We start from the raw sequence: 12222 nt of genomic DNA on the forward strand, positions 1-12222 counted from the left end.
TGCGTGTAAATCACTTTGCAGATTGCTTCAACAAATGATAGTGTTTGCCTGCGTGTTAACTAACTGATGAAAAGTGGGGCTCTCTTTTTATCTTGAGTGAACTTCACATTCCTGTCTTCTTCCTACGATAGGATCATCAGTGGTTGCTGTTACTGCTCCTTCCCCGTAGGCAGTCACAGTGGATTATCTACAACAGGAATTTAAGGCCAAGAGCAGAGGCTACTGTCGTGGTGAGCGGCTCTGGCTCAGTGACAAATGACAGCTCAGAGTGGAGCAAGTTTCCATGGGTGAACGTGCTGCCCAGAAGCTGGCTGCTGAGTCAATAAAACCTTCTAGAAAGGACACGGCAGTCCACAGAGCCGACAGTGGCTCTGGTCCCTGACACTGGCAGCCCCACTGTGAAAAGAGAATTTACTGTGGAACCATTTACTCTGAATAAATGTTACTGGTGCATAGCTCCTGAAACTTCATTTTTTAAATGAAAATTTATAATGTCTTTATTTTTTCAGTAATAGTACTAAATACAGAATGCTCTAAAAGCTTTAAATATGTATTTTTTCCCCCCATGGCTTCTGCATCATTGAAACAGAAAGACCCTAAAAACCTATACATTTTCATATCCAGAATAAAGAACTTTCAAAATGCAATAAGAAAATGAACCACCAATTTAAAAAAGAGCAAAATATTTGAACACACACTTCGCCAAATATGAGCTAAAGATGGCCAAATAAACATATAAAAATATGCCCAGGGCTTTGCAGATGCTGCTACCCCAGAGGCACCCGTGCCCAGCCATGGTGAACCCCACCATGTTCTTCGACATTGCCATCAAGTGGAGCCCTTGGCCGTGTCTCCTTCTACCTCTTTGCAGACAAAGTTCGAAACACAGCAGAAAGCTTTCATGTCTGAGCACTGGGGGAAAAGTGTTTGGTTATAAAGGTTCCTGCTTTCACAAAATATTGTGGGATTTATGTGCCAGAGTGGTGACTTCACAAGCCATAAGCAGCAAGGCAATCTATGGGGAGGAATTTGATGAGAATTTCATCCTGAAGCATATAGGTCCTGGCATCTTCTCCATGGCAAATGCTGGACCTAACACAAACAGTTGCCAGTTTCTCATCTGCACGGCCAAGACTGAGTGGTTGGAAGGCGAGCATGTGGTCTTTGGGCAGGTGAAAGAAAGCATGGATATTGTGACAGCCATAGAGCACTGGGCTCCAGGAATGGCAAGAGCAGCAAGAAGGTCACCATTGTTGACTGTGGACAACTCTAATAAATTTGACTTGTATTTTATCTTAACTACCAAACCATTTCTCTGTAGTTCAGGAGAGCACCCATCTGTTGGAATGTTCATTAATCTTCGTGTGCTCGCCTCAGTTCATTGGGTTCCATATTTTCCTTACCCCGTCTCCAAGTCTAGCTGAATTGAAGAGTTACGTTTATGATTATGAAATAAAAACTAAGTAACAACAAAAAAGGATGCTCAATCATGCACTGCAAATTAAAGTGAGATACTATACATCTGTTAGAATGGCTAAAATTAAACAACTTACAATACCAAGTGCTGACAAGGAAGTGGAATGACTGGATTTTTTATTCACTGCTGATGGGAATGCAAAATGGTACAGTCACTTTGGTAAACAATTTTGAAGTTTCTCTTAGAATTAAACATTTACCATATGACCCCACAACCTCACTCTTAAAAGAAATGAAAACTCATGCCACACCAGTTTTTATAGCAGCTTTATTTTTAATTACTCAAACTGGAAAGAATTCAAATGTTGGTGAACATATAAACTGTGGTACATCCTTACAATGGAATACTATGCAGCACTAAAAAGGAACTAACCATTGATGTACCCAACAACTTGGATGGATCTCAAGGGTATTATGCTGGAATAAGCCAACTCAAATGGCTACCAACTGAATGATTCCATTCATATGACATTCTGGAAAAGCCACAACTATAGGGACAGAGAATAAGTAGTTGTTGCCAGGGGTTGGGGATAGTAGGGAAGGGACTGACTACAAAACAAAACAGGGGAACTTTTGTGGTGATGGTGGTTACACAACGACTTATTTTTATTAAAACTTATAATAATGTACACCTAACAAGGGTGAATCTTACTGGATATAAATCATAAACGTAATAAACCTGATGAAAGAAATAATGCTTATTTTTCCACTGATATAGTATTTAGAAAAAACTCTTTTAAGAGTGTTAAATATGTATTTTCTTTTCATGGTTTCTTTGTCATTGAAATAAAAGCCAATAAATATGAATTTGCTTTTCCATTTTAGGCTCAGACGTTTTACTGCCTCTGCCTAAATTAAGGCAACTCGTAAGAGCTTGTTTCCTGGGCTACAGATGCCCATGAGAAATCAAGAGCCTGGGTCAGAGGGCTTTTACTGGGCTCTAATCCCCTCCCAAAAGGGCTTGGGCCTACAATGCCACTTTTTCTAAGCTGGTGGCCAATATATATTATCCTTCCTGAGCTGAGGAGGGTTGGGGGGGGGGGGGAGAAAATCAAGGATACTGATGTGGAAAAGTCGGTCCAGGGTTTTGTGCTTCTGTGCTCCCCTGCACCTGTGGACTTGGCTTCAGTGATATCACCTGACACGCTTGTGCCTGCTGCTTGTGCTTGCTGCTGGTCCCACCACAGCCCAATTTCAGGTCCCCTCCTCTGTAGTAGGTGCAAGGTAGTCTGTTCAAACACAGCTTGGGAGGGGAGGGAGTTGTCAGGAGGAATTCCACAGATAACCCTTTCCAAGCAGCCTTGTTTGGTGCCCTAGAGCAGAGCAACGTCCACCGTGTTTCCTAGTTCTCTGGGACATCCCTAGATTCCCAAGGCCTCTCTAGCTATCTGCTCTCCATTCTCAGGGATGCTCAGGGCCCAAGTGTCAAAAGCACCCTCAATAAAAATAATGACTCACCAATCGAATGTTAGGGCTTTAAATGCTTTATGCCTTCTCCACAGCTCCCAGAGCACCCCACAGCTCCCCAAAGAAGATGGCCAAGGGTAGTCATGTTCCCTCAGAGACTGTCAAAGAGCAAATATTCCAAAATTTTGCCTCTTCCATCAAAGACAGAACTTTTGCTGAAGCTCACCCTTTTGCTCAGCACCTAACAATATGGTTTGTCTATTGAATCAGCACAAAGGGTAAAAGGACATCCTTTACTTATGTAACAGGTTCCTCCACCCAAAATATCTCATTGATCTCCTCAACTTTACAAATACAGTTGCTTTATGCAGCAGTACTGTAGACCCAGTTCCCCAACCATGTACTTGGCTTTGGAAGGAATTTCAGTACTTAACATGAATGTGGTATCTCTCGGTTGTAGGAATGCACCGTACTCTGCACCACCAAGGAAGGAACCACTTATTACGGTTCCTCTCCTACTTAGGTGCACCCTCTTCCCTGCACCAATTTATTCTGAGCAATGCACCTGAGGTAGACAGATGGCAAAAAGGGCCCCATTCTTCCCCTCCTGTATGCATCCCTCTCACAATGTCACTGTGCAACTCTTCCATCAAGAGGTGGGGCTGTTTCCCAGCCCTTGAATCTGGGTGGCCCTGTGTCTTACTTTGGCCAAGAGAATGTGGCAGAGTGAGGCCTAGGCCTCAAAAGCCCTGACATGCTTTTGTTTGCTCTCTCAGAACCTCGCCACCACCATCAGCACATGGCCAGCCTAGCCCTCTGGGAGGATGAGGGTCCATCTGGAGAGGGCTCAGCCTGGCCCAGCCTACACCCATGCAGCCTGCAGACTGCACATGGGAGCAAGCCCAGCGGGGCTGACCCAGGCCTGGAGAACCAACCACGCTGAGCCAATGCAGACTTGTGAACTAAATAAATGGTAGTGTTTTAAGCCGCTAAGTTCTGGGTGGTTTGTTTCATAGCAAGAGCCCTCTCTGCCCCACCATAGGAAGGTCCCACTACAGCACATTCAAATTGCTCTTTGTGCATATAGGTACAGAGAAAATTTGATTTTTTTTCCTTTTTCTGGTATTTGTGTTAAATATGGGTAGGAACTATCAGGCTCCATTTCCCTTTCAACTCCATGTTTTACAAACATTTCTTATGAGATCAACAGCAGATATGTCATCAAGGCAAGCAAGTCGTGTTCTGTCCCAACTCAGTTGTCACGGGTCCCACCAATAAGACACAACATAGCCAACATTGAACACCAGAGCATACCACAGAGATCAGGAATAAGACAGATGGTTGTTTAACAAAGAGCCCTGTTTAAGCAAACCACGAAAGAACTCTCCTATGGTCAAATATTACATTTAATAATCTCTTTATCACATTCCCCCAAACAAGTTTTCATTGTTGTCTTCATTGCATTCTTTTTACATTTGTCACATACATCTCTATAATACACAGAGGCAGACTTACAATTGCTATACATTTCCTATCATGAATTGTCTTTGGGTCAATACAGAATTAGTCGGGGTCAGTGTGGGAAAGAATGCGAATACTACCTTTCTCTGAAAGTAGATTCTTAATTGTTTAGCACCCTTTTTGTAAGGAGCTCATCCTTTTGTTATCTCTGGGTAGGGAGAGTGTCAAAAATTATCATTAGTGCCTTTTCCTAGGAAGAAAAATGAAAGCACAGAAAGGTAAAGTAATATCAGTGGGATGATGACGTCACGGCGGAAACTTGGGTTTTTAGCTCAGCATCCTACTTTGTGAACTCTACTTTGTTTAATATATTCCATCTCAAAAGGTATAATGGTTTCTCCCATTTTATAACATCTCTTTGGATGAATGTTAACTAAAAGGGCAGAACAGACAGGAAATTCCCACCAACTGATCATCCTGGCAGTTTCTTCTTGCAATTTTTTCCACCCGCTAAGGAATCCCATAAATTATAAAGCCCCCCTCTGCTTCTCCATTAAAAGTCATAATTGACTGCTACCATTGCGGCATTTCCAAGAGAACTACAATCGATGGGAGAAACCCGTGATCAGTGGCCATTCCCTTTAGCCAGGCCATTAGAGTGTGGACAGTGACCACGGTTAGCACTCTGAAAACCTATCAGACCTGAAAAATTAATTTTAGGTACTTTAACTTTTCTCTAGTATTTGAGAACAAATACTCATTGACCACAACAGATGGAACAACCCAGGTAACTCCCTTCAGTCTGACTCACACTGTATGTTTCCTAACAAGAGGACTGATGCTAAGAGAATACTACCTGTATGATACAGTTTCCTCAATCCACCAGAGGAGGATTTGTTTTTTAATTGAAATGCACTGGAAAATAGCAGAGTGTCGTCCACTTCTGCGAGGCTAAGTTCTACTTAGGAAGAAAATAAGGCCTGTTGCCTAAATGCATTTATGCCACTCTGGTCTAGAGAAAGAAAATGCATATTAACTTTCAACTTGATGCTTGCTTTCTTGAGCTTCCCTAGCACCTTCTTTTCGCTCTGTGCAGGCTATCTCCGAGCCCTATTCAGTTCCACATATTTTCCCTGAGAGACATCAAGAATAAGAATGCAAAGCTGCAGTAGCCCGCATCTTTAGGGATTTACAGCAGGACCTGGCTGCCTCTGCTGGAAGGGGCAAATAAACTCCCCCCGGGGATGAACATGTGGGGAGGGTGCAGGGGAGGAGGATGCACACTACAACTCAGCTCTGCCTAACGATGGACAAAACATAAAAACATTCAGAGGAGAAAAGGAGTTTCCCCTTTTCCCTCTTTTAGAAAAACGGGAATTCAGAAATGTTCTCAAAAACGAAAAGTCCCTCCACTTGTTCCCTGAGCCTCCCTTCAGACTTCACATTTCTAACCTTTTCCCAAAAGTGCTTAGTACAGACCCCAACACTCCCCCCACCTCTCCAACCCTCACCCCAGGCATTTCCGAAACACAGGTAGGTACTGGTGAGAAGGGGCGCAACAGATAATACACAAAGACCATCACCCTTGAGAGAATTCAAGAAAAATCCTTAATAGTAAAAAAAAAAAAAAAAAAAAAAAAGTATGGGGGGGGGTGGAGGTGGGGGCTATCAAGAAAAATGTTATGAGATTAAGTGAAATACAAATACAAGAGGGGAAAAGCCCAGATCCAATACAACAGGGCCGCCATAAAAACATGTCCTAAAGAGACAGGCTACTGACGAAATGATAATGGGATTGGGCGGGAGGAGGGAGAGAGGAAAACCATAAAAGGGAGTAAAAAGTGGAGCAACCGAATTAGAGCAACGTGTACCTGAGTCATCAGCTGGTATGTGACTGCACGCCAATGGGTGGTGAAAACACATTTGCGTTTTTAAAAAGCCCCGATTCAACGAATAGCACGGTGGGTGGGAAATGTCAGGTAACTGGACGCAGATGTACCGCATGGAGCAGCGTGCAGGCCGATCCCGGGCCGTGCCCCGCCCCCAGCCCAGGTGCAGGTGCTCGTGGCCCACGCGGCCCGCACCTCCAGGCAGGTACGAGGTCCCTGTGGTGCCGATGGCCAGAGGGTGGGCTGCGGAGGGTGGGCTGACGGCCGGGAGGTCGCGGCTGATCCGGCGGCATCCCCGATCCGAGCAGCGCCGAGAGCCACAGCGGGCAGCGGGCGCTCAGCGCTGCGCCCCGGGCGCGCGGGCCTCGGCCTCTCCCTGCTCCTGCACCGGCCGCGAAGCCTTGTCGGGCTCCGGGGCGCTGCACGTGTCCGGGAAGCGCGGCCCGAGGCCCGCGAACGAGTCGCAGCACGGCGGGCTCTCCTCCTGCACCGGGTGACCCACCGGCTCCCCAGCGCCACCGCCCGGCCCCGCCGGGCCCTCCTGGGAGTTCTGACTGACGTAGACCACGATGATGTCCCCCTTGAAATTCATCACCTGCCCGCTGGAAATAAACGTGGAGTTACTGTTTCCAGTCACATTTCCTACAGGGGAGAGGAAGAGAGAACACGCAGAGGTGAGTCATCCATTCGTGGTGAGAACGGGGTCTTGTGAAAGGGAAGTTTCCCAATGAATGGAGGGGCGAGGGCGGCCTCTCCTCACCGACAGGTCTCCTACATGCACCGGGCACACCCAGGAGGTTTGTGGGTTTTTCAAAAATATATCTTATTGATTTTTTTTACAGAGAGGAAGGGAGAGGGATAGAGAGTTAGAAACATCGATGGGAGAGAAACATTGATCAGTTGCCTCCCGCACACTCCCTACTGGGGATGTGCCAGCAACCGAGGTACATGCCCTTGACCGGAATCGAACCTGAGACCCTTTAGTCTGCCGGCCGATGCTCTATCCACTGAGCCAAACCTGTTAGGGCCACCCAGGAGTTCTTTATCCGTCCTCTCAGCAGGCCTGACAGGCCCAGGAAGAAGGGAGAGAGACAGAAGGCAAGGGAACAAGAGAGAAGAGAAGGGTGAAGACAAGGGGAGATAAGCCGGGCAATGGGCCCCACTCAAATTTTGTCCCTTGCCACACAGAACTCTGGGAATACTAGCAGGAAGGCACCGGGACTGTAGAATCACAGACAAGATTCAGATGCTACAAAAGGGTTCCTGTGCCCACTTGTGATCCCTGTGCAGCAAACAGCCAACGGTCCTGCTATGTGCCAGTGTATCAGGAAGGGCAGTGAGGGCTGGAGGGAAGGTTGTCACCTGTGAGGCTCCTGGAGCCCCCCTCAGCCCAGCCTGCTCTCTGACCACTCTTGCTCTGAGGCCTCTGTCACCCTGGATGCCCACCTCCCACCTTCCCTGGAGGTCCCTAATGGCTCAGCCTAGAGGGCCATGGGGCCACTCGGGTTCATATTCAGCAGAGGTTAATCAATTTCCTTGACTTTTTTTTAAACCCGGGGGAGGGGGAGGGGGATTCAGAAGACTAAAATGGGGAAAAAATTGAATCCTATAAATCACTTTCCTTTTGACTGTTGAGGAGTGTTCTTCCCAAGTGAGCAGATTTAGCCAGCGAGTGAGCAGATTTAGCTAGTCTTTAATTAACGGGCCTTTTGAAAAACAAATAGGAGGGTCAACAAATGCTAGGAAACCTGCTACCTCTTATGCTTCTTCTATTTTAAAGACTGATGCTCTGAACTGAAACTAAATGCCACAAACCAAGGAGACACAGAACTGCCCCCAACACTCAGCATCACAAGCAGGACCGATGCCTGCCCAGGGGAGGTGAGCTTCCTCACCTTCCTTCTTCTCTATTGTGACAAAGCCTGATAATAATTCACAGAAATAAAATTGGTTCTGTCGCCAGCCCATGTGAAGAGATCCTCTCCAAATGGGGAAGGCATGTGTTGGATGGTCTAATAAATACCAATGGCACACAGGCTATTCCTGTGGGGACCCTTCCCTTCCCCCACAGGGTACCTGCAGGGAAGCCAGGACTGAGGCACAGTGGCCCATGAAAATGCTGGGATTTCAAATGTGAGCAACAAACCAAAAGTCACATGGGAAGATTTGTGACTCATGCTATTTCTCCCTTAGACATTCGTATGGGGTATATTCCAAGATGGGTAGTGGGGGTGGGGTTGTATTTGCTTAATAATCCCGCCCCCTCCCCCCCCCACCAGGCAACATGGGGGAGGTCAGTTAGTATTTCCATTCACCAACTAGCTCGATAGGCCCACATTCTCTGTTCCCTCTGAAACATACTGACAGGTGCTCCTAACATACAGTGAACTCGAAGCTAGGGGCTTGCTTCCTAGCATGCTTATGTCTTTCTGCTCCCACCAGTTACCAAGTTAGTTCTCAAGCATGTAACAGTTTTCACAGAAATAATTTTCATGCTTATCCACCTCATTTTTGACCAGTTAATGGAGCAGGTAATTTTCTAATTACAACGGGATCAGCGCACACTCTCAGGACTGAAGTGCAGGAAGCATGATTCTCACCAGACGGGAGCAGAAGGGCCTGGGCATTCCAGAGTGACCCCTTACTTGTGAGTAATCAGTGTGCTGTGGGCTTCCGTCAGCTTTCTTTCCAGAGGGAAAGGAGAGTGTGGGCCAGTCTATGGGATAAATGGAGATCGGAGAGCACCCATTACGGGAACAAGAGTGATAGAAACACCACCCATCCAGGACTCACTGAGTGCTCCTTCATGCCAGGCTGGCTGCATTGCAGACACCAGCTCCCAGGTACTTGGCCTGTGAGCACTCAGGTTTGCTGTCTTTTTCCCTCTTGTGTTTGACATTCTTTTCATGGCTTGTCATAATGCAGACTCATGTGCAAATAATCTAATAACATCAATGTCATCCTGGCGTCTCAGTCTCTGCAGAGCAGAAGGTGCATAACTGGTGATTAAAGGATGGTGGTTTCAGTGGCTGGCTGAGCACAGGAGGGTGAGGGAGGGGGAGGGGACAGAAGAGAGTGCAGGGATCTGAAAGCTCTCTGGTCTTGTCCTGACTCTGCCCCCACTAGCCTTGGAATGTGGGACCAACCACCTAACAACTGTCCAGACCTCAGCTGCTCATTTAGGAAATGAGCATCAGTCTTCAAGCCCTGCTAGCCTGGCAGGGTGCAGCCGCCTGAGAAGGCATCCAATAACGATTCAATGAATGAATAAATGAATGTGTGAACACCCCGCAGGACAGCATGAGGGTCAAACGAGATAATAGATTTGATAATACTTGGAAAACAGCAAAGAATTGGTCACAGGTGCAAAGATGGTATTACTGGTCCCAGAATGTAGTAGTATTAGTGCTCTTGAACTCTCAAGGAATCAGATTTGGGGAATGCACTGAGCAGTAATGCTCTTTCCATCTCCGTCTTGTTGGGGGATCTCAATCCATCTTGAAGGTTGAAAGGGCATTTTTACCTAGAAATCTAACCAACATTTTGTTTTCATTGTGGGAAGAATCCATCATTTTGACTGCCTCTGGTTTGAACACTCATCTATGTAATTCTACACAAAACCCTATACAGTGGGGCCTTGACTTATGAGTGTCCCGACTAACGAGTTTTTTGAGATACCAGCTGTCTCTCGGCAGATTTTTTGCATTGAATTGATAGAGTAATTTGAGTTAACGAGCTCGGTCTTGGAACGAATTAAACTCGTAAGTCAAGGCCCCACTGTAGTCTCATTTCTTGTCATGCAAGTCAGCTATGAGGTGAATGTAGAACTCCAACAGATCACAGTTTAGAATGAGTTGGTAGTATCTTAATCCTAAAATATCCATCAGTCCTGAATTGTCCTTGCTTAAAAGTAGTAATTCCTTAGCTGAAACCGATTTGGCTCAGTGGATAGAGCAACGGCCTGCGGACTGAAGGGTCCCAGGTTCGATTCCGGTTGAAGGGCATGTACCTGGGTTGCGGGCACATCCCCAGTGGGAGATGTGCAGGAGGCAGCTGATCGATGTTTCTTTCTCATCGATGTTTCTAATTCTCTATCTCTCTCCCTTCCTCTCTGTAAAAAATCAATAAAATATATATATATGTGTGTGTAGTAATTCGTTAAAATGTGCTCTTTATCTTTTGGAAGAGAAATGTTTTGCAGGGTTATGAAAGCTAACCCGAGATGGCAAGACCTTGGATGGTCAATTAGGTCGCCACGCCAGCAGGCTGCATGACCAGCTGGGTGCTGCAGGGCCTCTGGGTCAGCATGTTTGCCATGGTTTCTGCCATTAATACCTGGCCCCAAAGGGGTAACTCTTTCCACTGAGCACCAAGAAAGCCCAGGATGATCTGTTGATAGAGGGGACTCCTTCCTCTATCACAGCTGTAAGGGGGGTGGGAGGGTATGAAAAGGGGATGGTGCAGATGAGGCTTATCTAAGATGCCTTAAAGAGGCCTGAGGCATTTAGCCCATAGAGCAGGGTTGGGCAAACTTTTTGACTCAAGGGCCACAATGGGTTCTTAAACTGGACCGGAGGGCCGGAACAAAAGCATGGATGGAGTGTTTGTGTGAACTAATATAAATTCAAAGTAAACATCATTACATAAAAGGGTACGGTCTTTTTTTTTTTTTTTTTTCGTTTTATTCATTTCAAACGGGTAGGATCCGGCCTGTGGGCCATAGTTTGCCCACGGCTGCCATAGAGTCTCTAGGAATCCAAGCAGAGTAAGGGTCCTGTGTCCCTCTTCCTTGCTCTTCTCAGCTGCCTTTCTGGCAGCTTTCCCCTACCAGGTATTTATTTTAAATTTATTTCACTTGCAGAAAAAGATGGGGTTGGAGGCATGTGAAACAAAGCACTTGGCTCACAAAAGAATGGGTGAGAGCAAAGACTAACTTCCTGAGACAGCTGGCAGAGGAGAAGGGACTCCCAGGTCATGGTAGCCATCACCTCCTGCACAGACCCGGTGTCCTTCCCATGCAACCTTCTGGGCTGGCCTGGGTACTGGCCCTCGCTCAGCAGAGCAGCCAACTCTCCCGGGTCTGGATTTGCCCTTATTCTGGGGGCACACTGAAGATTCTCCAACACACAGTAAACAGATGAAGTCATATCCCTGCTAGTGATTTAAGGGGAGAGGAGCCTCGGCATCAGGTCCAGGCTCTGCAGGGAGATAAGCAGGATGTCAAAACAGTCTTACGTCGACTGATCAAATTGTATCTGAAGGCTACCCAAGAATGTGATGTGGGAGCCAGAGGACATGAGGTTATTTAGTAAATTAGCCATGTTGAAGGGTTTCTAACATTCAAAACAGGTTACTTGGCTTAACATGAATATTTAATGTGACTTAACCAGAAGAATGTCCAGGTAACTGGAGAAAGGTAAAAGTAGCATTTAGTTTAACAGAAACAATGAACAAATAAAGTGGCCCTTCACGATCAGAAAGTGGGGTCCTTGCTTTTATAGGGGCTCGATGGACTCTCTATTTCTCAGGCAGAGAGAAGCAGCTTCCTTTTTAGAACTGAATTCCTCACAGAATTTACATTTATAAGCAAAGGGATGCATTCTTCTCTTCTCAAAAGCTTATTACGTCGTTTAAAATGCATAATTTATGAATATTAAATCACAAGAACTATAGCAAATAAGACCATCCAGCTGTCAGTCAGATATTCTTTGGAGGAAGAGAACTGAAAATATACACGAATATGCTCCAGCTATCCAGCTACCCTGGGTGCCTTCCGAATTTCTTAAAAACTGGTTTTATATTTAATCCATATGCTTCTCATGTGACTTTCCTTTTGATGGAAATGCATTTGGAAGAAACTGGTGTATAATGATCAGGGAAGGGAAGCAGTATTTAATAGTTCCATTCTGAATCATGCTTAAAAATTACTTACAATGGCTTATGAATGAAACCCTTCCAAAATGAGCCGCATTAGAACAGAGAGAAGGCA

General features: G+C 45.9%; 2 protein-coding genes across 5 annotated transcripts in view; one reads left to right on the forward strand and one right to left on the reverse strand.

Annotated features, from left to right (window-relative positions):
• Positions 1–794: 794 nt before the first annotated feature.
• LOC118663291 (peptidyl-prolyl cis-trans isomerase A-like) lies at positions 795–1424 on the forward strand. The gene has a single exon (XM_036322736.1). It carries the CDS (start codon positions 795–797, stop codon positions 1422–1424), a length of 630 nt encoding a protein of 209 aa, XP_036178629.1.
• Positions 1425–1743: 319 nt separating this feature from the next.
• TNFRSF11A (TNF receptor superfamily member 11a) overlaps positions 1744–12222 on the reverse strand; it is a 55203-nt gene continuing 44724 nt past the window's right edge. For all 4 annotated transcript variants that reach the window (XM_036323205.1, XM_036323203.1, XM_036323206.1 and 1 more), the window contains one exon: positions 1744–6875. In XM_036323205.1, the coding sequence (XP_036179098.1) occupies positions 6571–6875 (305 nt within the window). In that variant the 3' untranslated portion in view covers positions 1744–6570. The remainder of the gene's footprint in view (positions 6876–12222) is intronic.

This window comes from Myotis myotis, unplaced genomic scaffold (genome assembly GCF_014108235.1).
Source record: "Myotis myotis isolate mMyoMyo1 unplaced genomic scaffold, mMyoMyo1.p scaffold_m19_p_9, whole genome shotgun sequence".
NCBI classification, from domain to species: Eukaryota; Metazoa; Chordata; class Mammalia; order Chiroptera; family Vespertilionidae; genus Myotis; species Myotis myotis.

What these genes read in the sequence shown, in the direction of transcription:
- LOC118663291 (XM_036322736.1), top strand. Translation starts at nt 795, where the DNA reads ATGGTGAACCCCACCATGTTCTTCGACATTGCCATCAAGTGGAGCCCT.